At 44.9% G+C, this 27,330-nt stretch overlaps 2 protein-coding genes across 2 annotated transcripts in view; both read right to left on the bottom strand.

Annotated features, from left to right (window-relative positions):
* Positions 1-1,382: 1,382 nt before the first annotated feature.
* On the bottom strand, positions 1,383-1,759 carry LOC133111410 (histone H2B). The gene has a single exon (XM_061221743.1). It carries the CDS (start codon positions 1,757-1,759, stop codon positions 1,385-1,387), a length of 375 nt encoding a protein of 124 aa, XP_061077727.1. The 3' UTR covers positions 1,383-1,384.
* Positions 1,760-9,880: 8,121 nt separating this feature from the next.
* Positions 9,881-27,330, bottom strand: part of cstpp1 (centriolar satellite-associated tubulin polyglutamylase complex regulator 1) — a 59,657-nt gene continuing 42,207 nt past the window's right edge. The window contains exons 5-9 of the mRNA XM_061222349.1: positions 24,963-25,048; positions 17,901-18,096; positions 16,577-16,686; positions 13,340-13,403; positions 9,881-11,155 (exon numbers count right to left, since the gene is read on the bottom strand). Coding sequence (XP_061078333.1) covers positions 10,990-11,155; positions 13,340-13,403; positions 16,577-16,686; positions 17,901-18,096; positions 24,963-25,048 — 622 coding nt within the window. The 3' untranslated portion in view covers positions 9,881-10,989. The remainder of the gene's footprint in view (positions 11,156-13,339; positions 13,404-16,576; positions 16,687-17,900; positions 18,097-24,962; positions 25,049-27,330) is intronic.

Below are 27,330 nucleotides of genomic sequence, written 5' to 3'. Positions count from 1 at the left end.
TGGGCAAATGCTGGGCCTCTCCAGATGCAACTGGTTAATCTCCAAGCAGATGTGGCCCTGAAAAAGCAGTTTGGAAGAACTGACCCTGCCACTTTCTGGCTCCAAATGGTCTCTGAGACAGCTTTCCCAGGTCTGAGGAAAGTAGCCCTGTACATCTTGACCATGTTTGGCTCCACATACAGCTGTGAGGCAGCTTTCTCCACCATGAACATAATTAAAACGAAATATTGTTCCAGGCTCACCAATGAGCACCTGCACAGGTGTATGAGAATGGCCCTGACACCATTTGAGCCCAGATTTTAAATCCTGGCAGGACAAGCTAGAGCTCAATTCTCTCACTGAACAACAGAAAGTGGGGAAGTGGAATATAAGAGGGAAAGAAAGAGAAACTGTAAAATTGTTAAGATGTTTTGAGATCTATCCGTTGTAAAATTGGTTGACACTGTTAAGTCGAGATGTGAAAGTTAAAGAAAAAGGGAAACTCAAGCTGCTGCTACACTTTATTTTATTTTTTCTGAAATTAAATTGTGAATCTTTGTTTTAAGATTCACAATTTAGCTATTTTATTTATTCTCTTTCATTTTTAAATGTAGCCCTTCTTTAACTTGATGATGGAAGAAGATTGTACACAGGCTATATCTAAAGTAGCGTATTATGTTTCAATGTTAACAATAAATGTTGTTGAAATGTTTTTTAACTTGTATTTTCCTTCATTTAACAGTCCATTGTTGATTACAGGCGTTGTCATAACGCAAGTTAGACATTATGATGTTCCGGACCTTTGCTTGGAGATTTTCCCTAACTGGACCTCTTTGAAATTTAGTCGGATACCCCTGGTCTAAAGGCATGCAGGTTAGGCTGATTGAAAGTCTAAATTGCCTGTAAGTATGAGTGTGATTGAATGGTGTGTGTGCCCTGCGATGGACTGGCGACCTGTCCAGGGTGTATTCCTATCCCAGTGTAGCCACAATAAGATCCGCACAGCTGTTGGGCCCTTGAGCAAGGCCTTTAACCCTGCATTGCTCCAGGGGAGGATTGTCGCCTGCTTAGTCTAATCAACTGTACGTCACTCTGGATAAGAGCATCTGCCAAATGCCAATAATGTAATGTAATGTAAGGAATCCCCAACCCAAGGAGCAATCCTGATTCTACATAAGAGCAGAATTGCTTGGGGAGCTCCTGCATGTGCATGACCCACCCACCAAATGGTGAAATAAATGGAAAAATTTTAAAAGCAGTCACCAGTTACCGTGCTGCCTATACAGCAGCTACCGCTATGTATATAAGAAAACAACGTTATGAAAACGACACGGAAATTCTGCTTTTCGTAAAAAACATGGGTGGCTCTTAAAAGAGCCTTTGGGTAAAGCATCACTGCGCTAGATTACTTGGAGCTGGTGTACTTCGTGACAGCTTTGGTGCCCTCTGACACTGCGTGTTTGGCCAGCTCTCCTGGCAGCAGAAGGCGCACTGCAGTCTGGATCTCCCTTGAAGTAATGGTAGAACGCTTGTTGTAGTGAGCCAAACGGGAAGACTCGCCAGCAATACGCTCAAATATGTCGTTCACAAACGAGTTCATGATGCCCATAGCCTTGGATGAAATGCCGGTATCAGGATGCACTTGCTTCAAGACCTTGTACACGTAGATAGCGTAGCTCTCCTTCCTGGACTTTCTACGCTTCTTCCCTCCTTTCCCAGCGGTCTTAGTGACGGCTTTCTTCGACCCCTTCTTGGGCGCAGCTTTTGCGGGCTCAGGCATTTTTCTAGAGACGAGGAAACACGAATAATCCCGCGCTACCCTTGCGTCTGCTTTATAAAAGGTCTGTATGCAAATATTGAGGCACTTCTTTGCGAATGACGCTAGACTGAATCTCATTGGAGGCCGCTAATAGACCAAATTGTGTAGTCCACTATTGGCTGATCATCGCTGAAGACCCGTTCCTCTTCGGAACAAAGGAACCTACCCCCACGTCTCCTAATTCCGTATATTTATTTAATTTAATGAATTCTAAATGCACTTTTTTTGCTATTATCTGAGCAGAATTCTAAACCTATTACATTTTCACTGAGTAATGATGTGCTTGCTCACATAAAAACATGTTGCCCGTGTCGTCCAAACAGCATAAATTAAAGGATTCCAAGAGTGGTTCTACAAACGTTAAATGTAAGTTTAGTACACAACATATATCGTCCTTTTATTTAACATATTTGGCATCTGCTCGAATTCTTATAGCCTTGCGGATTATGTCAAAGACAAAAGTGCGATTATTGCTGCGACTTCCATTGACGGCACTTAGCTGTAGCTCGGCTATTTCCCTTATAAGCACACCGAGATAAGTGTGAAGATCTTGTAGCAGGTTAGGTTACCGCGAGAAACACTTTCAGGTTCAAAATAATGCTAACCCTTCTGTTGTGTGAGGGTCAAATCTGGCCCGTTTCCAAGTAATAAATACATGTGTAATAAATGCCATCTACCTATCTGTATTGGAACACAGCTTCATGATGTCCTCAAAAACAGCTATATCGAAACACAACAAAACCAATTCTGAAGGTCTCGAAAAAAATATGGTGTTCCGTGTCAAATTTGACTGTTAATATTATGGAATGTAACATTTATTCAATCTCTCCTATCTATCTATGTATCTATCTATAACGGAGATAATTGTCCCTTACGGGACTTTTAAATTATATACGTATATACGGGCGTTTTAAAAGACAAACGCGACAACGGTAACTTTCGCTTTAAGGCCATTCATGTATTGAAACGCCGCGCTTGTTCGGGAACGGGGAGGCACGCTATAGCGTGAAGAAGAAGAAGAAAAGTATCCCATTTTCTGAACACAAGCTTAAAAATGACAGCCAAAATCAAATGCTCACGAATTTGTTTGACTACAGTCATAGTCCTGGGGCCTCATTTATAAACGTTGCGTAGGCACAAAAGAATGCGTACGCCACTTTCTAAGCAAACTTTGGCATTTATAAAAAACGAACTTGACGGGAAAATGTGCGGTTCTCCACGGAAACTCTGACCCATGCGTACGCACATTAACTGGAGAAATGAGAAACTGTGCCTTTAATGCTCGTGACGTAAGCCCAGGAAAACTGGAAGTGAAACAGGATGTAAAAAGGTATAAAGATTTGCCGGGAGTTGTGGCTGGGTATGGCTGCTATAAGGACGTGCTTCGTCCCTGTTATACTTATTAAAGTGTTGTATTGTTGAATCTCGCTATACGGGTTCTCTCCCTTCCTAAGTGCAACACAACATTTGGCGACGAGAGAAGTCGAAAATGATACACAACAGATACCACTGTGTAAAATAAATCGAAATTGATTGTTGTTGATTGTACTCTTAAAGGGTTCTGATTTTCTGCATGTTTACACTAGGACTCGGAACTATACTGTCCTCTCAGGTCCTCTGCACTTCTTGGGTCTCATTCATGAAACGTGAGCTGAACGAATTTGTGTGTAAAATGCGAGTAGAGGGAAATTTACGGGTTTTTGGCATTCATCAATATTTTAGTAGCTCCGATCTTTTCGTAGCTACTAACAAAATCTACACCTGCTGCTGACCACGCGTAGTGCTTGTGTAAATTCAAGAATGCACATAAATAATGCTTGTCACTATTGGAAATTTACGTTTTTAATCATATTGCGCTCTGTTATGTAAACAATACGCAGATGCCTTTGAAACACATGATATGAACATGACAATTAAAAATATAATACATTTAGTTAAATTAGTTGGCAATTAGCAGGTTTAAGATCCAGATTAGGTTCATGATTGTGAATTATCTATGAAAATCAACTCAATAGATTACACATTCTTTGTGATGCATTTGCTTACATAAACCGGGAAAACTTTCATTCCGTTAATGTGCAACTGATCTGTGAGGCACACGCTGCTACTCAGGCCGTTGTGGAGCGCACAAACGGGGTCTTGAAGGCAAGATGGATCTGCCTGGACAATAAAGGTGGTACCCTTCTTTATGCACCCGGGAAGGTGTGCAAAATAATATTAGCCTGCTGTGTCCTGCACAATGTGGCCATTAAACAGGGCCTTCCCCTGCCTGAAGTCCCCAATGCAGAGGAACGACTGCCTCCGGAACCAGCTCTTGGGCCTCGAAATGCGGCTGCTATACAGACACGCCAGCGACTTGTAGAGCAATTTTAAGGTAAGTGTTGCTAAGACTGAATAAGCTGTGCACATTTTAGGCCGACAAGCTTTGCAAAAAGTTAGTTTCATTTGTATTTTGTTTTATATTTATATACAACATCCTGTTTCAGTAGGCTACCTCAGTTCATTTTCAGGTCATGCTCTTTAAAATGTATACAAATAGGCTATATTTAATTATCAGAGTAAAAGAGAGTAGCTTGATTATCTTGTAGTAAATAAGTGTTTTCCCAGGATAAACACAGACATCACACAATACTGACAACATAACACTTTATTGTTGAGGACACAAAAGTGCCTTGCAGATTTCCTTCAAGCTGGTGTTAATTTCTTGGAGGGACGTGTTGATTTGGTTGACTGCTGTAAGTAGACTTTCTTGATTCCTCAGGACCTCATCCGTAAGGACAGCCGGATCACCTCTTCGGCGTCGGTACCTGGGTGCAGCAGGAGCAGCAGCGGCGGCAGCAGGTGGTGGAGCCACATCATGGGAGGAGCACTCGCCAGCTAGAAATATGACACAACGTTTGTTTTTTTTCGTTTTATGTGTGGCTCTTTTTTCATTTGAAAGAAACATTAAATAAATCTTATTTGAAAAATGTTTGATTTACTACATTGGCTGTAGACTGACTTATTTTTACATTACATTACGTTACATTACGTGGCATTTAGCAGACGCTCTTATCCAGAGCGACGTACAACAAAGTGCAAATCAAACACAAGAACACATGTAAAAGTGGACCTGGGAGGACAGTACAGTTCCGAGTCCTAGTGTAAACATACAGAAATTCAGAACCCTTGAAGAGTTGTTTGGAGCTGTACAGTATAAAACAGAGCTTTAGGCTATTAAGATTCAAATAATTTGAAGACGATGCATACAAAACTGCAGTGGGCTATACGTTATCCGTATCCTTTCTTGAAATGAATGTTAAATAGCTCTACATTCCGACACTGATATCCATTACGCACCATATCGCACAATATAACATTACTGGTTTCCCGTTTCCACTTCATTCAATCCGAAGAGAAACCCCCACAAATGTTCTGTTTGTTTGGTGGGACTGTACGACCTAGGTTAAACTACACTAACCACTAAGCTATCAGTGATGGTTTTCAGAATGTATTATGATACAACAATTATCACCTTACCATCTGGGTTTGATGTTGTCTCCAGTGGAGGCATGTCGGTGTCTCCGTCAGGTATAATTCCTAACAGAGAGGTCTCCCCAATAATGCCAGCGATGCGCTCGTCAGCAGGTGATATTTGTGCCTGTGAGCCTCCTCCTCCTGTGGCTGATGCATGTTTTTTTTGTGCGCTTATGCGTTTCTTTGCCTCCAGTTTCATGTCAACCATTTACGTTTCACCTCGGATATGGTTCTATTGTCAACAGAGGCAACATTAACAGCATCTGTCACCTCCTTCCAGGCCTTCGCTTTGCCTGTCCCTGTCACAACACCACTACTGATAGAACAAAATGAAATATTTTTTACCCAATAAAATATATTTCACCCAAGATGATTTCGATCTCCACTTCGGAAAAGGATTTATATATATATTTTTTCTCTCTTTCCTTGTTTGCGCCATGATGACTGACAGGTCGACTGGATGCGTCTACACCTCCTTATATGGCAATCATTGTCTATTCATGGGCGGGGATTTATGCTAATTGCTGATTACCGGGAGCGCGCTTTCACTTTACGATGGATTGGCATTCATGATCATACACATGTGTTTACGATCAGATCTGGGTTTCCCACGGCGTTCATGAATCCGGAGTAGGTTTTTAGTAGCGTGGACGTTTATGTGCAAATCTGCACATAGACTTACTAACGTTTCATGAATGAGACCCCTTGTGTTTAATTTGCACTTTGTTGTACGTCGCTCTGGATAAGAGCGTCTGCTAAATGCCATGTAATGTCATGTAATGTAATGAAATATTACCTCTCACGTATCATATATGAAGTTAATTTGCAAAAACGGATAAAAGCCTCTCTTACAACGAATAAACAAACAGCTGCTTGATTGATGCTCCCTGGAGTGCCCAAAAAATATGATTTAGGATGATAAATATAAACGGAGATGTTGTTGTAAAATAATCCCTCAAATATGTAGACGAATTGTTAAACAATACTTCATGTTATTAAATGTATTCTCATAAATAATATGGTAAACAGTCGGACAAATTGCGCTGCACTGATGCCGTTTACAATGCGTCAGTCGAGTGCATAGTTTCATATATTGTTATCATATTCAAATATTATGTTTTATCATGTGTTTATTGTTATGGATTTTTGTTCGTTTTATCTCTTAATTTTGTAACTGTGTTTTCAATGGTGCTAGACAAATAACGTGTATTACTATTATTATTATTATTATTATCATCGTCATCATCACATTCGTTGTGGAGAACTGTTCGTCATTTACAATCAATCAGGATAATTCCCACACCTGTAGCTTTTCAGAGGCAATCAAATGGCTGAAATCCCTTTTCTTGGCCTTCTTTTCAGTGTTTGCCATTGTCGTCTTCGTGAAATGCATATTCATTAGGGGTGTTTCACTGCCTATTTATAGGCAACTGTGGGCGGGACATGAAGCTGGCAAAGTTGCGCCACATTTAGAGTTGATTGTGATTTCTAAAGGAAAACTGGCGTGGGACGTGCGTATGCATTGTTTTATAAATCAGAATATTGTTTTGCGTACGCACGTCCTAGGTTTCATGCTTACGCAACCGAACCGCAACCGAACGTGAATCCTAAGCACAGTTTTATAAATGAGGCCCCTGGTCTCCTTCGAAATGTAACCCTTTAGTCTGTTTTACTCTGAATATTTAAAAAACAAAGTTGCAGAAGCTCAAACACAGTGAAAGTGGAAGCTTTTTTTCCTCATTGAAATATTTTCTGTATTTGAGCGGATATAGATAATTGTGGCTGTGTCTGGTGCGCTTAGAAGCAAATGGAGCCAAATCCCATCACTGGACAAATCCCCTTTCAAATGGATGACAATATCACTAAGAATGAGCAGCCTACATAGTTTTTTCAAAGCTATGTTTTGGCAGTTTTCCAAAAAGGACATCTGGAGACTCCAAAAGGACACATGGAAAATAAATGATATTATGAGGTGTAAAACACCGTATTACTAATTATACAAACTTTTTATCTTGACAAAATAATATAAAATGGGGTCACATCACTGGAAATGCCCTCTATTGTGGAGTCAAAGGTGTTTTCACTGTCTTCCAAGGAAATATTCACTCAGAGATTCCAAGATTCCTTGGAAATCCCCCAAAGGAACTCCTCTATTTAGACATAGGCATTGCAAAATGTCTCAGCTTGCGTATTGAAAATGCTATGATTCCGTTACACAGGCAAAAAATAATGCTGTTATTTCATGCAAGTCTATAAACTATACACCACTGGAAACATTATATAATTTGCTAAAATGGTGTACAGGTCTAGCAGAAATGAGCAGAAATTATACTGTACAGATTGGGGGAATGCCTATACCTAGCAAGTGCATTATGGGGCGGCCTGTAGTGTAGTGGTTAAGGTAAATGACTGGGACACCAGAATGCATCCAGAATGCAGCAGCTCGTCTGGTCTTCAACCTTCCCAAATACTCGCACGTCACCCCCCTGCTTACTACCCTCCACTGGCTGCCTGTCATGGCTCGCATCAAATTCAAAACATTGGTGCTAGCCTTCCAAGCAGTTAAGGGGTCTTCCCCAGCTTATCTACAAAAAATCACCAGACCCTACACCCCTGCCAGACCTCTTCGTTCAGCCTCCACAAGCCGCTTGGCACCTCCCCCTCTCCGAACCTCCACCTCACGCTCACGACTACTGTCTGTTCTGGCTCCACGGTGGTGGAACGAACTCCCCGTTGAGGTCAGAACTGTAGAATCTCTCCCCACCTTCAAACGCAAGCTGAAGACACACCTCTTCAAGCAGCACCTCTCCCCATCCCTCCCTACCTCCCTGTGAACCTTAATTGTTGTCTCTGTGACTTGCTTTGTGTATCAGTATTTTTTAGTTGGCTAGGTAAGCAGTGTTTTGATAGTTAACTTTGGTCACTTTTGCTCTGTTTGTTTGTTTCTTGTTTAAAAAAAAATAAAAAAAATTGGCCCTCGTCCTTATCTTTGTTGTACAGGTAGCAGTTCAAATTGTACTTCCCTCTAGGGTCTTTCAGCGAACTTATCCCTGGTTATGGATATGCACTTTGTCGTACGTCGCTCTGGATAAGAGCGTCTGCCAAATGCCAATAATGTAATGTAATGTAACACGCAAGGTTGGTGGTTCTAATCCCGGGGTAGCCCCACAGCTGTTGGGCCCTTGAGCAAGGCCCTTAACCCTGCATTGCTCCAGGTTTCTCCTGCTTAGTCTAATCAACTGTACGTCGCTCTGGATAAGAGCGTCTGCCAAATGCCAATAATGTAATGTAATGTAATATAATATAATGTAATGGTTACTGGTCAAAGAACCTCATACGTGAGCTCACCATGTTCCAGGGACCCTTTACAAAACGTAGATAACAGCACTTCTAAGTACTTTTGTAGGAGTATGCAATGGAGAAAATGTCAACAATGATAATTCCTCCAGTGAAATTCTAAGTAAACAATGGACATTCTATCGACGTTTCTCCAAGTTAGCACGTTATTAGAATTAGAAACCATTATGTAGGGCGGCCTGTAGCATAGTGGTTAAGGTAAAGGACTGGGACATGCAAGGTCAGGGGTTCTAATCCCAATGTAGCCACAATAAGATCCGCACAGCTGCTGGGCCCTTGAGCAAGGCCCTTAACCAGGGGAGGATTGTCTCCTGCTTAGTCTAATCAACTGTATGTTGCTCTGGATAAGAGCGTCTGCCAAATGCCAATAATGTAATGTAAATGTATTTGTTTCGCTGGAGCCTTGCCGTGAAAAGAACACTGATTCGTGTAGTGGATTTCCAAAATCCCCACCCTTGTTTTGCCACCCACATTACAAAATAACAAACTGTTCTCGCCAAAGCAATGGCATTGCAAAATTGGTCATACAGATAGAACCGTGAGTTTTAACGCTTTCAAGCAGCCATAGTGATTGAGAGTTGCACCGTGAAAAAAGGCATGAATACAATAAAACCCACATCAGCCCAGCCCTGCTGAAACTGAAGGGGTTAAACTGGTTATTGGACAATCAAAAGATTTTTCATACATAAATTGGTCCAGTTTCTACTGTGATGTTAGTGTCTGTGACGTCATTGCCATCTGGGATGTTGTTATCAGTACCCTTATATTTGATAAATATAATTTGAGATTTCTCTGCCACTGTATATGCTGTGTTGAGCTGTGTATATAGTATGTGTTGCTTGATTGGTGCTGTGCTACATGGTGCTGTGTGCTTACTGGGGACTTAATCATGCGTATACTTTACTGTTCATGTGCTTTTATGTTCTTTTCTGCTTCTGCTTCCATCAGCCTGCCCGGGAGTTGCAGCTTAGCCCCAATAGCTAAATCTGGCAAATCTGACATCGTGTTTATACATTGCATTATTGTGTCCCTCTTTTCCAAGATTAAAATAAATAACCCTGTACACATATTGCATATGTGCCTTGAAATTGTGAGAATTGAATCACTTAAATGCTGTGTAAGAATCAGCTTTCCCTTAATAATGAGCACAGAAGCGCACTGCCTTGCTTTGGATAAGAGTGTCTGCCAAACGAGAACAGAAAGTCTTCCTGGCGTATTTCTTCCATTTTATTCAGACAAGGACAAGGCAGAGGGTGACAGGTAGCTGGGGGATCACAGCGAAGGAAGGAGTTTTTGTAAGATACAATATTTTCAAAATTCTGGGTTCTGAAGCTCTATTGCTTTCAATTACCAGTAGTGATTGTGACACTGCCCATCAGTTTGCCCAAACTGAAAAACCATAGATTTCTTAACCTTGCAGTTTCATTATATATTGTAAAACTGGAAGATAAGGTATGAATATTACATATTTGAACCTGTGTTGATAGCGCCCTCTACTGCTCCCAAGGTGTAACTGACAAGCAGCACTGCACACCCACTGCTGCACTTGATTTTTGGTACAGATAATAATTCTAAACACTATATACAATAGGCATACATACACACAACCATTTCATTGTAATATTAATTATGTTATTTGTAATTATTATGAATGATTAAATATGAGCTAAAAGATTCACAGATGAGTGTATTTGTCATTGTGATCATTCTGAAGCTGTGATGCAGTGGTCCCCACTCCTGGTCCTGGAGAGCCGCAGGGTGTGCTGGGGTCCTCACTCCTGGTCCTGGAGAGCCGCAGGGTGTGCTGGGGTCCTCACTCCTGGTCCTGGAGAGCCGCAGGGTGTGCTGGGGTCCTCACTCCTGGTCCTGGAGAGCCGCAGGGTGTGCTGGGGTCCTCACTCCTGGTCCTGGAGAGCCGCAGGGTGTGCTGGGGTCCTCACTCCTGGTCCTGGAGAGCCGCAGGGTGTGCTGGAGTCCTCACTCCTGGTCCTGGAGAGCCGCAGGGTGTGCTGGGGTCCTCACTCCTGGTCCTGGAGAGCCGCAGGGTGTGCTGGCTTTTGTTTCTTACTCAGCACTTAATTGATTAATTAAAGCAGTTAACTCACCTCACCCAGGTTTCTTAAGTCTGAATTGGTTGCTGACATTAAGGCTCTCCAGGGCCAGGAGTGAGGACCACTGCGGAGAGGTGTCCTGCATCTCGTGCTCCCCGGCACTAGGTAAAGCTGGCTCTGCACTGTGCATGCGAAACAGAGCCTGGGCTGACCCGGATGGGTGCGGGACCACGGTTCTGGTTGTGTGGCGGTCCCGGGCGGGCGGGTTCAGTTCTCTGAGGAGTCCGTCTCCTCGTTGGAGCCGTCGCTCTCCATCTCCATCCTCTTGCGGTGATAGAGGGACTTACGAGGCGAGGCCTTCCTGGGCGGGTCCTTCTGCCCCGGGGCGCTGCTGCTGCTGTGGGAGGCAGGGCTGACCGAGAGCTGGGCGACGCTGCAGAGAAACACACCGTCTCACACCACACTACCACTGTTCATAAAAAACACACAGTCTCACACCACACTACCACTGTTCATAATAATAAACACACAGTCTCACACCACACTACCACTGTTCATAAAAAACACACAGTTTCACACCACACTACCACTGTTCATAAAAAACACACAGTCTCACACCACACTACCACTGTTCATAATAATAAACACACAGTCTCACACCACACTACCACTGTTCATAATAATAATAAACACACAGTCTCACACCACACTACCACTGTTCATAATAAACACACAGTCTCACACCACACTACCACTGTTCATAATAATAAACACAGTCTCACACCACACTACCACTGTTCATAATAAACACACAGTCTCGCACCACACTACCACTGTTCATAATAATAAACACACAGTCTCACACCACACTACCACTGTTCATAATAATAAACACACAGTCTCACACCACACTACCACTGTTCATAATAATAAACACACAGTCTCACACCACACTACCACTGTTCATAAAAAACACACAGTCTCACACCACACTACCACTGTTCATAAAAAACACACAGTCTCACACCACACTACCCATCCATCCATCCATTATCTGAACCCGCTTATCCTGATCAGGGTCGCAGGGGGGCTGGAGCCTATCCCAGCATACATTGGGCGAAAGGCAGGAATACACCCTGGACAGGTCGCCAGGCTATCTCAGGGCACACACACCATTCACTCACACACTCATACCTACGGGCAATTTAGACTCTCCAATCAGCCTAACGTGCATGTCTTTGGACTGTGGGAGGAAACCGGAGTACCCGGAGGAAACCCACGCAGACACGGGGAGAACATGCAAACTCCGCACAGAGAGGCCCCGGCCGACGGGGATTCGAACCCAGGACCTCCTTGCTGTGAGGCGGCAGTGCTACCCACTGCACCATCCGTGCCGCCTCACCACACTACCACTGTTCATAATAATAAACACACAGTCTCACACCACACTACCACTGTTCATAATAATAAACACACAGTCTCACACCACACTACCACTGTTCATAATAATAAACACACAGTCTCACACCACACTACCACTGTTCATAATAATAAACACACAGTCTCACACCACACTACCACTGTTCATAATAATAATAAACACACAGTCTCACACCACACTACCACCGTTCATAATAATAAACACACAGTCTCACACCACACTACCACTGTTCATAATAAACACAGTCTCACACCACACTACCACTGTTCATAATAATAAACACACAGTCTCACACCACACTACCACTGTTCATAATAATAAACACAGTCTCACACCACACTACCGCTGTTCATAATAATAAACACACAGTCTCACACCACACGACCACTGTTCATAATAATAATAAACACAGTCTCACACCACACTACCACTGTTCATAATAATAAACACACAGTCTCACACCACACTACCACTGTTCATAATAATAAACACAGTCTCACACCACACTACCACTGTTCATAATAATAAACACAGTCTCACACCACACTACCACTGTTCATAATAAACACACAGTCTCACACCACACTACCACTGTTCATAATAAACACACAGTTTCACACCACACTACCACTGTTCATAATAATAATAAACACACAGTCTCACACCACACTACCACTGTTCATAATAATAAACACACAGTCTCACACCACACTACCACTGTTCATAATAATAAACACACAGTCTCACACCACACTACCACTGTTCATAATAAACACACAGTCTCACACCACACTACCACTGTTCATAATAATAAACACACAGTCTCACACCACACTACCACTGTTCATAATAATAAACACACAGTCTCACACCACACTACCACTGTTCATAATAATAAACACAGTCTCACACCACACTACCACTGTTCATAATAATAAACACACAGTCCCTGAGCAAGACACTTTGTATCAATTTGTATTCATGTATACTTCCAATTCCAGACCTTGATTCGGTAGACCAGACTTTTCAGTTTTCAGAGGTTCAGATCTCTGAGTTCTACTGTACAATAGAAAAGTGGAAATTCTCTTGGTCTGAGAAAAATACTGGTGTTAGCAGTAGGATCTTAAGGTGTTTTTCCTTTCTTTTTCTTTTTGCAAGAACTGGCCTTTCACTTACAGTTTCTCCAGCTCCTGGTCCATTGCAGGATCCACCAGTAGGTCTGCTTTATTTGGTAGGGAACCTGGTTGTGACAAAAAGAGATGTGAGGATCTTGCATTCCTCTCTCTGAACCGCATGGTGAAGGGGAAAGCTGGGGCAGTTCACCAAAAACTCTAGATTGTTTCGCTGAAATATGATGAATTTTCGAGATTCGGCGACTTTTCTAAACTCATTTCACCGTGATATAACGGACCTCTATGGATCTCTTTTTCTGGTTATGAATCCACCGAAAATTTACATTGGAAAAACAGAACAGCAACGTCCCTTTCCAACTACAATGCCACGGTCACTCCCGAATATCAACACAATCACATCAGTATTCTGGGGCAAAGTGTCCATAATCTTTTCATTCAAATACTTGACTACGCTTTACTGAGCTTGTCTTGTGTATTGGTAGCGATGAAATACTCTCAAAAGGTGCGAACCCCACCTTCTGGCCCTGGTTGGCTCTGTTGCACCAGGTAGCCTCAATAAAGCACATAAAAGTATCTGAATCCAAAACAATTACATATTTGACCCAGATCTGGTTACTAAGCCCCTGTGAAAATAATTTGGGGTGAACCTTGAATGTTTAGTGAATGTTCACATGATTATCTATCCTGTAATTGCAGCTTGAAGTGAATTGCTGACTTAGGCATACCTTGTAAATACCATGCATTGTTTGAGATGGGCCTCCCAGTCTGGTTTCTGTAAAGGCACTGTTTAAGATGGCTTTAAAAATGATAAAACTGTACCTTAGTCCTCCCTCCTGATCCCCCCCCCCCCCTTTCCGATATCCCTCTTGTCTAACCCCCCAAAAAAATCTGTTTAGAACAGCACTTCATGTGTATTTTACTAGTTATGGGTGTGATGCTTTAACTTATGGAAGAACCTATGCACTAGTAAGTCGCTTTGGATTAAAAGCGTTTGCCAAATGACTAAAATGTAAATGTAAATAAAATTTTTTTAAAAATGTAAAAAAGAAAAAAAAAGAAAAAAAGATGGCTAACCTTCATATTGCATCTGCATGTAGAAATGTCACTGTAGCAATACAGGAATTGGGAGAGTTCACGACAGCAGTATTGGAGGCATGGAAACTAAGAAGATGTGTGATTATGTGTCACCACTTTTCACACAGAAACTACATGGTTCAGCCAATCACAGAGCAGGTTGTTAATAAGAAACTGAAAAAAAGAGATTGATGGACATTTTCAAGTAAAACTTATGAGACACTTTTATCGCCAATGAGAACATTCAAGGAGTACATCTGGAAAAATATGTCAAATACCTAACTCTCTTATTACAGTAAAGTTATTATCATGGTAGCATAAAGTTAGCATCCCTTACAGAAAACATATAATATTGTATGTTTGTGGAAATTGTGGAGAAAATGCATATTATATTTTGTAATATATATCTTACAAATATATTAGTAAAAATATATTGCAATATGTGTCAATAGAAACAATAATTATATTAGCTTATATACTCTGAATAGTTGCAATATGACTTCTGTTCTTGATTAAAATAATTTTCTTAAATATACTGCAGAATACTGACTCTATTAGGATCACAACTTTAACTAATAATGTACTGCACCACTAATTGCATAGTCTATGCTAAATATCATTATATAATTATTACCAAAATCATTTCTAATTAATGTATATACATTCCATTCCATTCATGCATTCCAAGCCCCACAAAAAACTCTGCAACAGACATACACTACTGACATCAGTGTAATGCATTCACAACCAATTGCAGCAGTGACCGCCGCAGAAGGTTGTTAAAACTCCAGTTCTGTGCTGCTTTCAATCTCTCTCTGACAAGTCGACACAGGAAGGACATATCCCAAACAAACCCGTTTAAATGACAAGAGCAGACAATGGTGGAGATCAAACATTGATTTCCAGGATAGCGGAAAACCCGCCTGGGGAGTGATGAATAGAATGCGTTTAAAGAGTCAGAACTTATGGTCTGCAAACAGACAGACAAACCACTGAACCCGTGTTTAAAGCAGTGCCATGGAGGCTCCTGTGTACGTATGCAGGTTTGTATTTCAGCTTCAGATCTTGATTATCCACTCACAGAACACTTTATCAGGTAGGCCTGTACACCAGCTTGTTAATGCAAATGTTTAATCAGCCAATCATGTGGCAGCAACTAAAGGCCTAAAAGCATGCAGACATGGTCAAGAGGTTCAGCTGTTTAACAGACCAAATGTCAGAATGGGGACAAAATGTGATCGATTGTTGGTGCCAGACAGGGTGGTTTGAATATCTCAGAAACTGCTCATCTCCTAGGATTTTCAAGCACAATAGTCACTAGAGTTTGCAGAGAATAGTGCGGATAAAATAAAATAAAACACGCAGTTAATGAGAGGTCAGAGAATGGCCAGACTGATCGAAGCTGACAGCAAAGTGAGAGTAATGCAAATAACCACACATTACAACAGTGGCATGCAGAAGAGCATCTCTGAACACAAATAACCACACATTACAACAGTGGTATGCAGAAGAGCATCTCTGAACACAAATAACCACACATTACAACAGTGGTGTGCAGAAGAGCATCTCTGAACACAAAATGTGTCAAACCTCTAAGTGGATAGGCTACAGCAGCAGAAGACCAATAAATACTTAATAAAGTGCTCAGTGAGTGTCTATACACAGTATACGGCACCAAGAAATTAGACCATTGCACAGGTTGTTGGATTAAACTGATCTCTATCTTTTTTCGTATTTTTATTGAAAAATGCTAAGAAAGTGTATGTGATGCAACACGGTAAATGGTGTATCATATCGCAGATCTCATTTTTTAATTTGTGAAACTAGAAGATCAGAGCTACATTACAAAATGAGATATCAAGTGTGGTCAATCTGTATGTGTGTCTGACAGAAGTAGTTTTGTGAAATCAGCCTTTTGTTTTTTGAGTGGTTGTTACAGTTTCTCACCTAGAAGTAGCCTAGGTGTAAAAACAGGCAGATTTTTGTTACATTTCAAAGAAAATGTCACAAAATGAAAGCTGCAATTAAAGCAGTGAATATTGTGCAGGGGATAGCATGCATGAATTCATGAATAATGTGGGTATTACATGCCATTTGGGATCAAACCACCGACCTTGCGGGTCCCAGTCATGTACCTTAACCACTACGCTACAGGTCACCCACACAGTGTGAAAGTAGTGTGAAGTAGGGTAGCGTGAGTCCTCACCGATGTCCTGACTGAGGCCCTCGTGCTTGGCCAGAGCCATCAGGAAGCCGTAGAAGGACACGCGGGGAGGGCCCTGGAGGATCTCTCTCAGGGTGTGCGTTGAGGGGTGGCTGGTGGGAGCAGGCCAGATAAAACAATATTCAACCCCCTGTCTCATCACACGCCAGGCCTGTGTCTCACAACACAATCGCTAAAATTACTACCTCATTCACAAGCAACGACAATTTGCAACCGACGTGGCGGCCCGGATTTTCCTGTGACTTTTTGACAAACGACAGATTAGTAACAATGGCCGGGTCCCTGGGTGAGAATGAAATGCAGTACGATTTCAAAGCACATTCCTGGGAGATAATATTTCCCGTGGCTTCATTTGTCTCTGGCCTGCTGTCAGTCAAAACGCGGACACACAAAGAGAGGAACACGGGACAGATGCGAATCTCCGTTTTCACACGACAACAGTGGCGGCGTGTCAACGTACCAAAGCTTGTGGGACGGAACACAAATTCCATGAATTTATCTGGATTCACAGATGACAACAACAACACTGCTTGGGCTCGTGTCGTAAATCGTAAATCCCCGCCAGAAGGAACGTACAAAGATTTAGTGTAGCTTTGAGCTGGGTTCAGTTCTCCACTCCGCAAAAACTGAACCCTAGCTGGACCCGTGCCAGGCGAACAAACTATTTACAGTTTAAAGGAGCAATAGGTTTAATGCAGTCTATACGGCTTGGGGAGGGAAAAGGGAAAAGAAAAAAAAGGAGGAAAAAAAAGCCAGGTGAACTATGAGCCTCACAAAAGCCGAGCGAGAACTTCAAAGGAAGCGCAGGCCTGCAGAGTGGCAACGTCTCGTCCTGTCGTGAGCGACTCCCGGCAGAAGGGCACAGGTGTGTTTACCTTTCTCCATCTCCGCAAGCCCACTCACTATTATACACCTCCCCGAACGCATTCTCAGCAGCCTGGGAATGAAAGCAGGTGTTCCCATTGGTGCATTGAAGAGCAACCAAACAGAGCCTCACGTTTGGACAGCGGCAGGCTATTTAGGCGGTAATCCTTCACAGGCTAATCTCAAGCAAACACTGCGGGTTCCAGAATGTTACGCCGTTACGCGCATTTGGATTTTGTTGTCCGTTGTGATCGTAAGCGTAGACTTTCATTTGAATTGAATTCAGAGGTAGAATCGTTGATGGCCTACAAGGTATCCATGATACATGTAAATCCTTAATGGTGCTTAGTTCTGAAGCCTCTGCTCCAGAAGATAAAGTTTTCATGAATATTTTGAAAAGATGTTTTTTGCGGTTTTTTGTTATCAAAGCCAAAATGCTTACTTGTGCTTATATCTCTCACACAAGGCCTCTATGCAGGAGCAGAGGAGAGAGGAGGCGACGCCCTCCTCTGCCGCAGTGCCGTCGCAGGCCAGGTGGGGGAGCTGCTCCACAGAGGAGGATGTGGGGACGATCACGGTGTTGGGGCTCTTCCCCGACAGCAGGCCCTGGTAGAGCACAGCCACGCTCTCCACAAATTCTGCGGGGGAAGTTTTAGTTTAGTCACACGTGAAAGGAAACACAGCCTAAAACTGCCAAAATGTACTACTGCCTGAGCCACAACCCCCCTGACCCCCTCCCACTGCCTATATGTGTGTGTGTGTGTGTGTGTGTGTGTGTGTGAGGGTATATGCGTATGCATGCGGGTGTGCGTGGGTATTACATTACATTACATTATTGGCATTTGGCAGACGCTCTTATCCAGAGCGACGTACAACAAATGTGTATATGTGCATATGTGTGTGTGTGTGTGTGTGTGTATATGTGTATGCCTTTGTGTGTGTGTGGGTATATGTGTATGCATGTGTGTGAGGGTATATGTGTGTGCGTGTGTGCGTGTGTGCGTGGGTATGTGCATGTGTGTGTGTGTGTATGTGTATGTGTGTGTGTGGGGGTATATGTGCATGCATGTGTGTGCATGTGGGTGTATGTGTATTTATGTATGCGTGTGTTTGTGTGTTTTACAATTCCCAAGGTGCATGTTTTCTACATGGAGACCATCTCCGTACACACTTTACCTGAGAAAAGTACATCACGGTCAGGGTATTTCACCCTAACAACGCAGTGCATTGTGGGATTATTTACATTTGATCCACACAGCAGGATTACACAGGAACACAGTTCACAATTCTGGAAAAGAGTACATCCAAAAACTGTGTTCTCTCTCTAAGAAGTACAGCAGAGAACATACAAATGAAACAGAAAGCTACAGGCAGGGCACCCCTGGGGGAGAACGGCCATGAAACCACCTAACACTGAACCCCCCCACCCCCCCACCCACATGCTAACGTTTCCTGAGAGAAGGTACTTAACCTGGAGAGAAACCACACCCGCCCATCAATCAGCAGAGGGGTGTGAATGCGGAGCTGGAAGGCATGCAGGTGAAGTCGCTTTCCCACGGCTGAAACGGCCGTGCGCTGAGGACCGGAGTGCATTGAAGACGGGGACGTGAGAAGAGTGAAAACCGAGCAGGGCTTCCCGTGTGCTGGGTGCCCAAGGCTGCGGGGCCCCTCTTCTCTACAGCCCTGTGACCTGCCACTGGCCATGGAGAAGCGCCATTTCGCGGTTTCATTCTTTTGGTATCTACTGCATATCTGGTAGCAGCACAGTGGTTTGAGGCTCATTTGATACCTTGGACACCAACATTTTGGGAAATATACCTTTTTTCCAACTTACCCAGACTTAGACGAGGTGTTCAATTTCATTTTCATTTTTGTGCATTCACTGGCTTGGTTTACATGTTAGCATAATGTGTTAGCTTAGCATAAAGACTTGAAGCCTATAGGAGTCAGTAGCCTACCTCTAGACCTTACAGCAACTCTGAAGCAGTCTTATTTACACAAGGTATCATGTGTATTTGAAATACAGGTTTTTAAATGAGAGACGCTGTTTTTGGTTAGACGCTGGAACTATAACCACTGAACACGCATACACATGTATCCTTCCGTCTTCTGCTGGCACAGCTGCTAGGATGTCAAGTAAAACAGGCTCGCCACATGGCTGCACCACTCGGTGAATCCGCATGTCATTATAGGCCTCCTCATTCCACAAAGGGCGCTACTACATCTAGAAATAACAAGCATCAAAAACGTAACATGTCAAAGACAATGGGAAGGAGCACAATATCAATGATGTACAGAGAATGGGGAAAAAGGCAAGCCAGTTCAATGTTATTTTAATAATGTCCACCTTTACATACGCAAATTGCCACTTTGCTTATAATCAGGCTCAAACTATTGCTGGAATTAATGTGTCCTACTATATTGCATAAGACTATTATAGGCCAACCAAAGGCAAACAACAGTCACTAAACATTTGGTCAAAATATGAGAAAATACAGTTTTAAAGTTGCAGTAACTACAGTTGTAAGGCCAGTCAAAAAACTTTGGGTCCATTTTTATGTTATTGTCATTGTTAGTGTAATTGTTGTAATGGCCTTTGTAGGGCATAAGGAATTGAAGGGGCTTTTAGATTTAGATTGTTACAGTAGTACATGGTGTTATAGGCATGGGCTTAGATTCCTATATACGTGGTAGTGTCACATCACAACAACTTGACCCACATCAAAACGAGCCAATGTGACTCTTAAAAAATGTCCTCTAGGACCATGCGGAGAATGTGGCTGCCTGTCGAGTCTGTAGGCACGGTAACAACTCGCACAGCAAAAGTGACATGCCTAACAGAGCTTCCGTATGGCTACGTATGAAGCATGGCTATGTATGAAGCATGGCTACATATGAAGCACTGAACTACAATCAGCGGTAAGAAGGGGACCTGCGCGCCGTGTGGGCACCCGCTGCTCCTGCTTTTCTCCCAGCTGTGACATGTTTTCTGCTGGACAGCAAAACTGGTTTGATTTTCACACGGAGATCTTAACCTATATTATATCTACAGTGCGGCATAAGGCATTTTTAGATTTCCTGAGCAAGAAGCTAGAGTCCTAGGCCAGTAAAGACGTTGAAGAAAGGAGGGATGGGGTGTGGGCGGTGTATTAGCTAACACTAATAGGATTAGATAGGGTACAATGGGCTACCAAATTGGGAGAAAAAAGGGGAAATCATAAATAAATGTATATATATAATTTTATTTGAGATAATTCCAAACCACCATGAGGGATGAAACAATATGATAATTTTCTGGTGATTGTTTTGTGATCTGTCCAACTAAAGTTAGCTTGGTACCCTGCTTGTCACCATTAGTTTACTGAGATATGTCTTCTTAAAGTGTAGCTAGCTAATGTTAAGGTTATCCAAATTAGCTAACGTTAGCTAGCATCATCAGAATGAGAATAATTAATGTATGCTGTAACGTTAACGTTATCCGATATGCCCTGTTCGAGTAGTTTATCGTTGTTTGCTGTTGTCAGAAGTTAAGCTGAATATTGTAAAAATGCAGGAAATTGCATGTAGTGACCAATTTTTTTTCTCCTGCTTTAAATATCACTATCAATTCTGATATTTAATCTCCACCCTTGGGTACAGGATAGTGTAAATATTATAATTCCAAACTAATTGTGCATGGGTAAATGGGTGGTAATCAAACTTTATTGTGTTTGATTATTGGGTTTTATATTTGAAATAAATTAGCAAACACGTTTTCACTTCGTCATTATGGGTTATTTGGTATAGATTGATGGGCAAAAATGGCAATTTAAAAATAAATCTACAACACAATAAAGTGTGCAAGAAGTGAAGGAGTCTGAATATTTTCTGAAGCCAATATAGCCGAGACATTACTTTCTGTTGAGCAAAAACCACGTCTTTCCTTGGAATTTCATATTTGCATTCTCTCGGGTTCTAAGAGCACTGTCAAATCGGTTCTGATGCTGCACCGGCATCGCTGACTGGCTGGAGAGAATTACATGTGAATCCAGTCCTCTGTGTGGCCCCCGTAGAGGTTAGGACAGCGAAGTCTGGCTCCAAAGCTCCAAAGACTCGGGGCCTACGGAAGCCAGCGATGCTACAGGAGAGAGACTCAACGCGACGCACTAGTGCCTTTCCATAAACTCTGTCTGTATTTACATTAAACATCTGTGTTTGGGAACTCCGGCATGACGCTGCAAGATGTTTGGACAGGCGGGGAGACGGATTCATTATATTCTCACTTTTAAGCTGCCTCTAAGCTTAAGCTTCTGGCCTAGACCGGTAAATGTGCCTCTAGGCGTGGAGCAAACCGCAGAAGCACACACACTGTGGTCTTCATCTGCAAGTGGTGTCACTGCACAGTCTGCAGAGCTGCAGTGATGTCACTGCACAGTCTGCAGAGCTGCAGTGATGTCACTGCACACAGTGCAGAGCTGCAGTGATGTCACTGCACACAGTCTGTAGAGCTGCAGTGATGTCACTGCACACAGTGTAGAGCTGCAGTGATGTCACTGCACACAGTCTGCAGAGCTGCAGTGATGTCACTGCACACAGTGCAGAGCTGCAGTGATGTCACTGCACACAGTGCAGAGCTGCAGTGATGTCACTGCACACAGTGCAGAGCTGCAGTGATGTCACTGCACACAGTGCAGAGCTGCAGTGATGTCACTGCACACAGTGCAGAGCTGCAGTGAGGACATTAAGTCCACTGGATGAAATGTTACAGGCAGTCTACGTCTGTGATGTAGTAAGGCCATGTGACACACACCACCTTCTCCTATTGGCTTATCAGGACCTACCGACAGCTATATTTTGACTGTATGCAATCGGCTAATTATTAACTGATCCTTACACTTCTATGGCCAAATTGTTATTTTCAAGCATGGATGTCATTGGCTAATTGACTCCCCAAAGTTCATTTTCAGGTCCTATTGGATATAATGTATCTTTAAACTTGTATAAACATTGTCCTTCCATACTCGTAAAATGTAACCCTGAGGGTATGATGTGAAAGTTTGCTGGTTTTTATATCCAATCAAACTTGTACTCCATTATAATAAAATGTACTCTCAATTGAACACTTCATAGTATAGTTCAGTTAGTGTAGCTTAGTGAAGTGGCAGAGTAGAATACTAATCACATTAGTTCAAATAAGTACATGTGTGTGAAATTCAGCTCACTATCGCCATAATTATTAATGAATTATAATTTGCTTATAAGCCAAGAAGGAGCAGCACAAACGCAATTAACAGGCAACATGCTCGGCCGACCCAAAGGGCCCGACCTCATAACATGATGAGAGAGATCAGGGGCTAACCTCCATCACACGGAAAAGACCCTGATCAGGTAAAGACACAGCGTGTGCATGAAAAGCACATTTTCAGTGGAACATTTTCAGTGGAACAATCCCACCCATTTGACATCACTTGCAGATGAAGACCACAGTGTGTGTGCTTCTGCGGTTTGCTCCACGCCTAGAGGCACATTTACCGGTCTAGGCCAGAAGCTTAAGCTTAGAGGCAGCTTAAAAGTGAGAATATTATGAATCCGTCTCCCCGCCTGTCCAAACATCTTGCAGCGTCATGCCGGAGTTCCCAAACACAGATGTTTAATGTAAATACAGACAGAGTTTATGGAAAGGCACTAGTCTCTCTCCTGTAGCATCGCTGGCTTCCTGTAGGCCCCGGAAGGAAGCTCGGCAGATGCCCTCTCCCCTGTGTGACGGGCGTGGAGTCGTGCCAGGGGTTCCACTAATTGGCCCAAAGAGTCTGACGACAAACTTCCTCAGCGAAATTTATAAGCAGAGACCAGAGTTCTGGCTTTGCAGCTCATTGAGTAAAATGTGGAAATGCAATCCTATGGTGCAATGATACTGCATTTGATACAATGATATGTTCATCAACATGTATGGATTTTCAAATAATCGTTTAAACCTGTCTGCTGCATTCCAGACTACCCGAACTTGGCTTGCTTCTATCGTGCCGATCGGCCCTACCACATCACTTGGATGGGGTCTGTCTGCACCTCATCGCCGTGTTACAGAAGTCCCGCAGGGATCTGTACTGGGGCCTCTGCTGTTATCCATTTACACCCAATCTCTTGGATCACTCATTACTTCACATAGTTTCCCTTATCATTGCCACAATTCTCTCTCCCGAGGGAATGTCTGCCTGCCTGGCTCACGGGACATAACATGGATGGACAGGCATCACCTGAAACTCAACTTTGACAAGGTGGAACTGCTCTCTATCCCTCACAGGGCTTCACAGGGCTTCACAGGGCCTCACAGGGCCTAACAGGGCCTCACAGGGCCTCACAGGGCCTCACAGGGCTTCACAGGGCTTCACAGGGCTTCACAGGGCCTTACAGGGCCTCACAGGACCTTACAGGGCCTCACAGGGCCTCACAGGGCCTCACAGGGCTTCACAGGGCTTCACAGGGCCTTACAGGGCCTCACAGGGCCTCACAGGGCTTCACAGGGCCTCACAGGGCCTCACAGGGCCTCACAGGGCCTCACAGGGCCTCACAGGGCCTTACAGGGCCTCACAGGGCCTTACAGGGCCTTACAGGCCCACGAGAGCTCACCTAGACTATCGATGGTACTACTAATGTCTCTCTGCAAAGAAAACAGGGGTAGTCCTCTATGACCAGCTGGACTTGTAGGAGCCTGTCACAGCAAAATCATGGCCCTGTAGATTCCTCCTATGCAACAGGAAGAATTAGATGATACTATTTACTACTTATTATGAAAAAAATATATCTTTCATTCATTCCCTCATTTCATTCATAAACATTGCAGGGAGAGTTGACCAATACGGACCTCATACGCCATCCTCCTACTCTACCAGACCATGGTCATCTCCCATCTACACTACTGAAATTCCCACCTAGACTACTGAAACTCCCACCTAGACTACTGAAACTCCCACCTACACTACTGAAACTCCCACCTACACTACTGAAACTCCCACCTAGACTACTTAAACTGCCATCTCGACTACTGTACCTCCCATCCATACTACTGTAACTCCTATCTAGACTACTGTAACTCCCATCTTTACAACATCTCTTGTAATCATGCCTCAATTCTAGTTTATGACATGCAATAACTTTACTGACTTAGCCTAAGCTTACCAAGTGAAATAGACTTGATGTTCATGGCTATGGATAACTGATACTTTATGAGAATTGTACCTTATCTGACCTTTGTTTTGTAGTTTTTCCAATGACATTTAGTATGCACTTAGTATATATTGCTTTGGAAAGAAGTATCTGCCAGATAAATGTAATGTAAACAATGTAATCCAAATGTCCAATGTCCAGAAATATCCAGTTTAAACACAAAGAAGTGCACATAACTGAAATATCCAGTTTAAACACAAAGCACTGTGTTTTACTGAAATATCCAGTTTAAACACAAAGCACTGTGTTTTACTGAAATATCCAGAGTGTGTGGATTGTAAGTGATGTCTCCCAGACTCACCCTCAAAATAGAACTGGATCTGAAAGGCGTAGAGGAAGTCTGCAAAGGACATGGGACAGTCCATGGCATCGTCCATCAGCACGATCCTTTCAAACAAGACATCCAGACATTAGTAGACATCGCAGGCCCCTGCCTAAACAGAAGGCTCTCCCCGCCCCCCACAAACGGTAACATATGGGGTGCAATCGACTCGCCCCGTTCCATAAACTGCAAACACCTGCGAAAGTCAGCTGGCTTTAAAATATCTGGGGCAGCAGTGTGGGCAGAGGGCAACATTTAGCATGCGTGTCGATCAGCAGAATGGCTCTTTCACACAGAGCCCACATCCACCGCTCGCCCTGTTCACTCTGACCCACGCATCTCACACCACAATCCTGGAAGGCAACTATATCAATTTTTAATTCAACTGCACTGTATTGGTATAACACTTTTTACAGTGGACCGTTTAACAAAGACACTTTGCAGAGTAGCAGCAGAGCCAACACCAGACCTGAACCCTCAAAATAAAAGGTCAACAAACTAGGAGGCAGAAAAACCCTCAAACAGTGGTGAGAAAAAACTCAGGAGGAACTTGGGTGTAGAGGCTATGTGTGCCTGCAATTGCAGTGAGGTCTGTATGTATTTGGACAGTGGTGCGATTTCTGTTCTTTTGGCTCCGTGCTCCAGCATGCTGAATTTGAAATGAAAGAATGAGTCTGAGGTTAAACTGAGAGGGGTGGGGCGAGCTGAAGGGGCGAGCAGGGGCCAGAGCAGGGCCAGAGCAGGGCCAGAGTGGGGGCCAGAGTGGGGCCAGAGCGGGGCCAGAGTGGGGCCAGAGTGGGGCCAGAGTGGGGGCCAGAGCAGGGGCAGAGCGGGGCCAGAGCAGGGCCAGAGCAGGGGCAGAGCGGGGCCAGAGCAGGGCCAGAGCAGGGCCAGAGTGGGGCCAGAGTGGAGTGGGGGCCAGAGCAGGGGCCAGAGCAGGGGCAGAGCGGGGCCAGAGCAGGGCCAGAGCAGGGCCAGAGTGGGGCCAGAGTGGAGTGGGGGCCAGAGCAGGGGCCAGAGCAGGGGCCAGAGCAGGGCCAGAGCAGGGCCAGAGTGGGGCCAGAGGGGGGCCAGAGCAGGGCCAGAGCAGGGCCAGAGCAGGGGCCAGAGCAGGGCCAGAGCAGGGCCAGAGTGGGGCCAGAGGGGGGCCAGAGCAGGGCCAGAGTGGGGCCAGAGCGGGGCCAGAGTGGGGGCCAGAGCAGGGCCAGAGTGGGGCCAGAGTGGGGGCCAGAGCAGGGCCAGAGCAGGGCCAGAGCAGGGCCAGAGTGGGGCCAGAGTGGGGGCCAGAGCAGGGCCAGAGCAGGGCCAGAGCAGGGCCAGAGCAGGGCCAGAGTGGGGGCCAGAGTGGGGGCCAGAGTGGGGCCAGAGTGGGGCCAGAGCAGGGGGGCAGAGCAGGGCCAGAGTGGGGCCAGAGCGAGGCCAGAGCAGGGCCAGAGTGGAGTGGGGGCCAGAGCAGGGCCAGAGCAGGGCCAGAGTGGGGGCCAGAGCAGGGCCAGAGTGGGGGCCAGAGTGGAGTGGGGGCCAGAGTGGGGGGCAGAGCAGGGCCAGAGTGGGGCCAGAGTGGAGTGGGGGCCAGAGTGGGGGGCAGAGCAGGGCCAGAGCAGGGCCAGAGCAGGGCCAGAGTGGGGGCCAGAGTGGAGTGGGGGCCAGAGTGGGGGGCAGAGCAGGGCCAGAGTGGGGCCAGAGTGGAGTGGGGGCCAGAGTGGGGGCCAGAGTGGGGGCCAGAGCAGGGCCAGAGTGGGGCCAGAGTGGGGCCAGAGTGGAGTGGGGGCCAGAGCAGGGCCAGAGTGGGGCCAGAGCGAGGCCAGAGCAGGGCCAGAGTGGAGTGGGGGCCAGAGCAGGGCCAGAGTGGGGCCAGAGGGGGGCCAGAGCAGGGCCAGAGTGGAGTGGGGGCCAGAGCAGGGCCAGAGTGGGGCCAGAGTGGGGCCAGAGCAGGGCCAGAGTGGAGTGGGGGCCAGAGCAGGGCCAGAGTGGAGTGGGGGCCAGAGCAGGGCCAGAGTGGGGCCAGAGGGGGGCCAGAGCAGGGCCAGAGTGGAGTGGGGGCCAGAGCAGGGCCAGAGTGGGGGCCAGAGCAGGGCCAGAGCAGGGCCAGAGTGGGGGCCAGAGTGGGGGGCAGAGCAGGGCCAGAGTGGGGGCCAGAGTGGGGCCAGAGTGGGGGCCAGAGTGGGGCCAGAGTGGGGGCCAGAGTGGGGCCAGAGTGGGGGCCAGAGTGGAGTGGGGGCCAGAGCAGGGCCAGAGCAGGGCCAGAGCAGGGCCAGAGTGGGGGCCAGAGCAGGGCCAGAGTGGGGGGCAGAGCAGGGCCAGAGTGGGGGCCAGAGCAGGGCCAGAGTGGGGGGCAGAGCAGGGC

The sequence above is a fragment of the Conger conger genome, chromosome 15 (genome assembly GCF_963514075.1).
Source record: "Conger conger chromosome 15, fConCon1.1, whole genome shotgun sequence".
NCBI classification, from domain to species: domain Eukaryota; kingdom Metazoa; phylum Chordata; class Actinopteri; order Anguilliformes; family Congridae; genus Conger; species Conger conger.
Note: the sequence above shows the minus strand (reverse complement) of the source record. Positions and strands in the feature narration are given on the sequence as shown.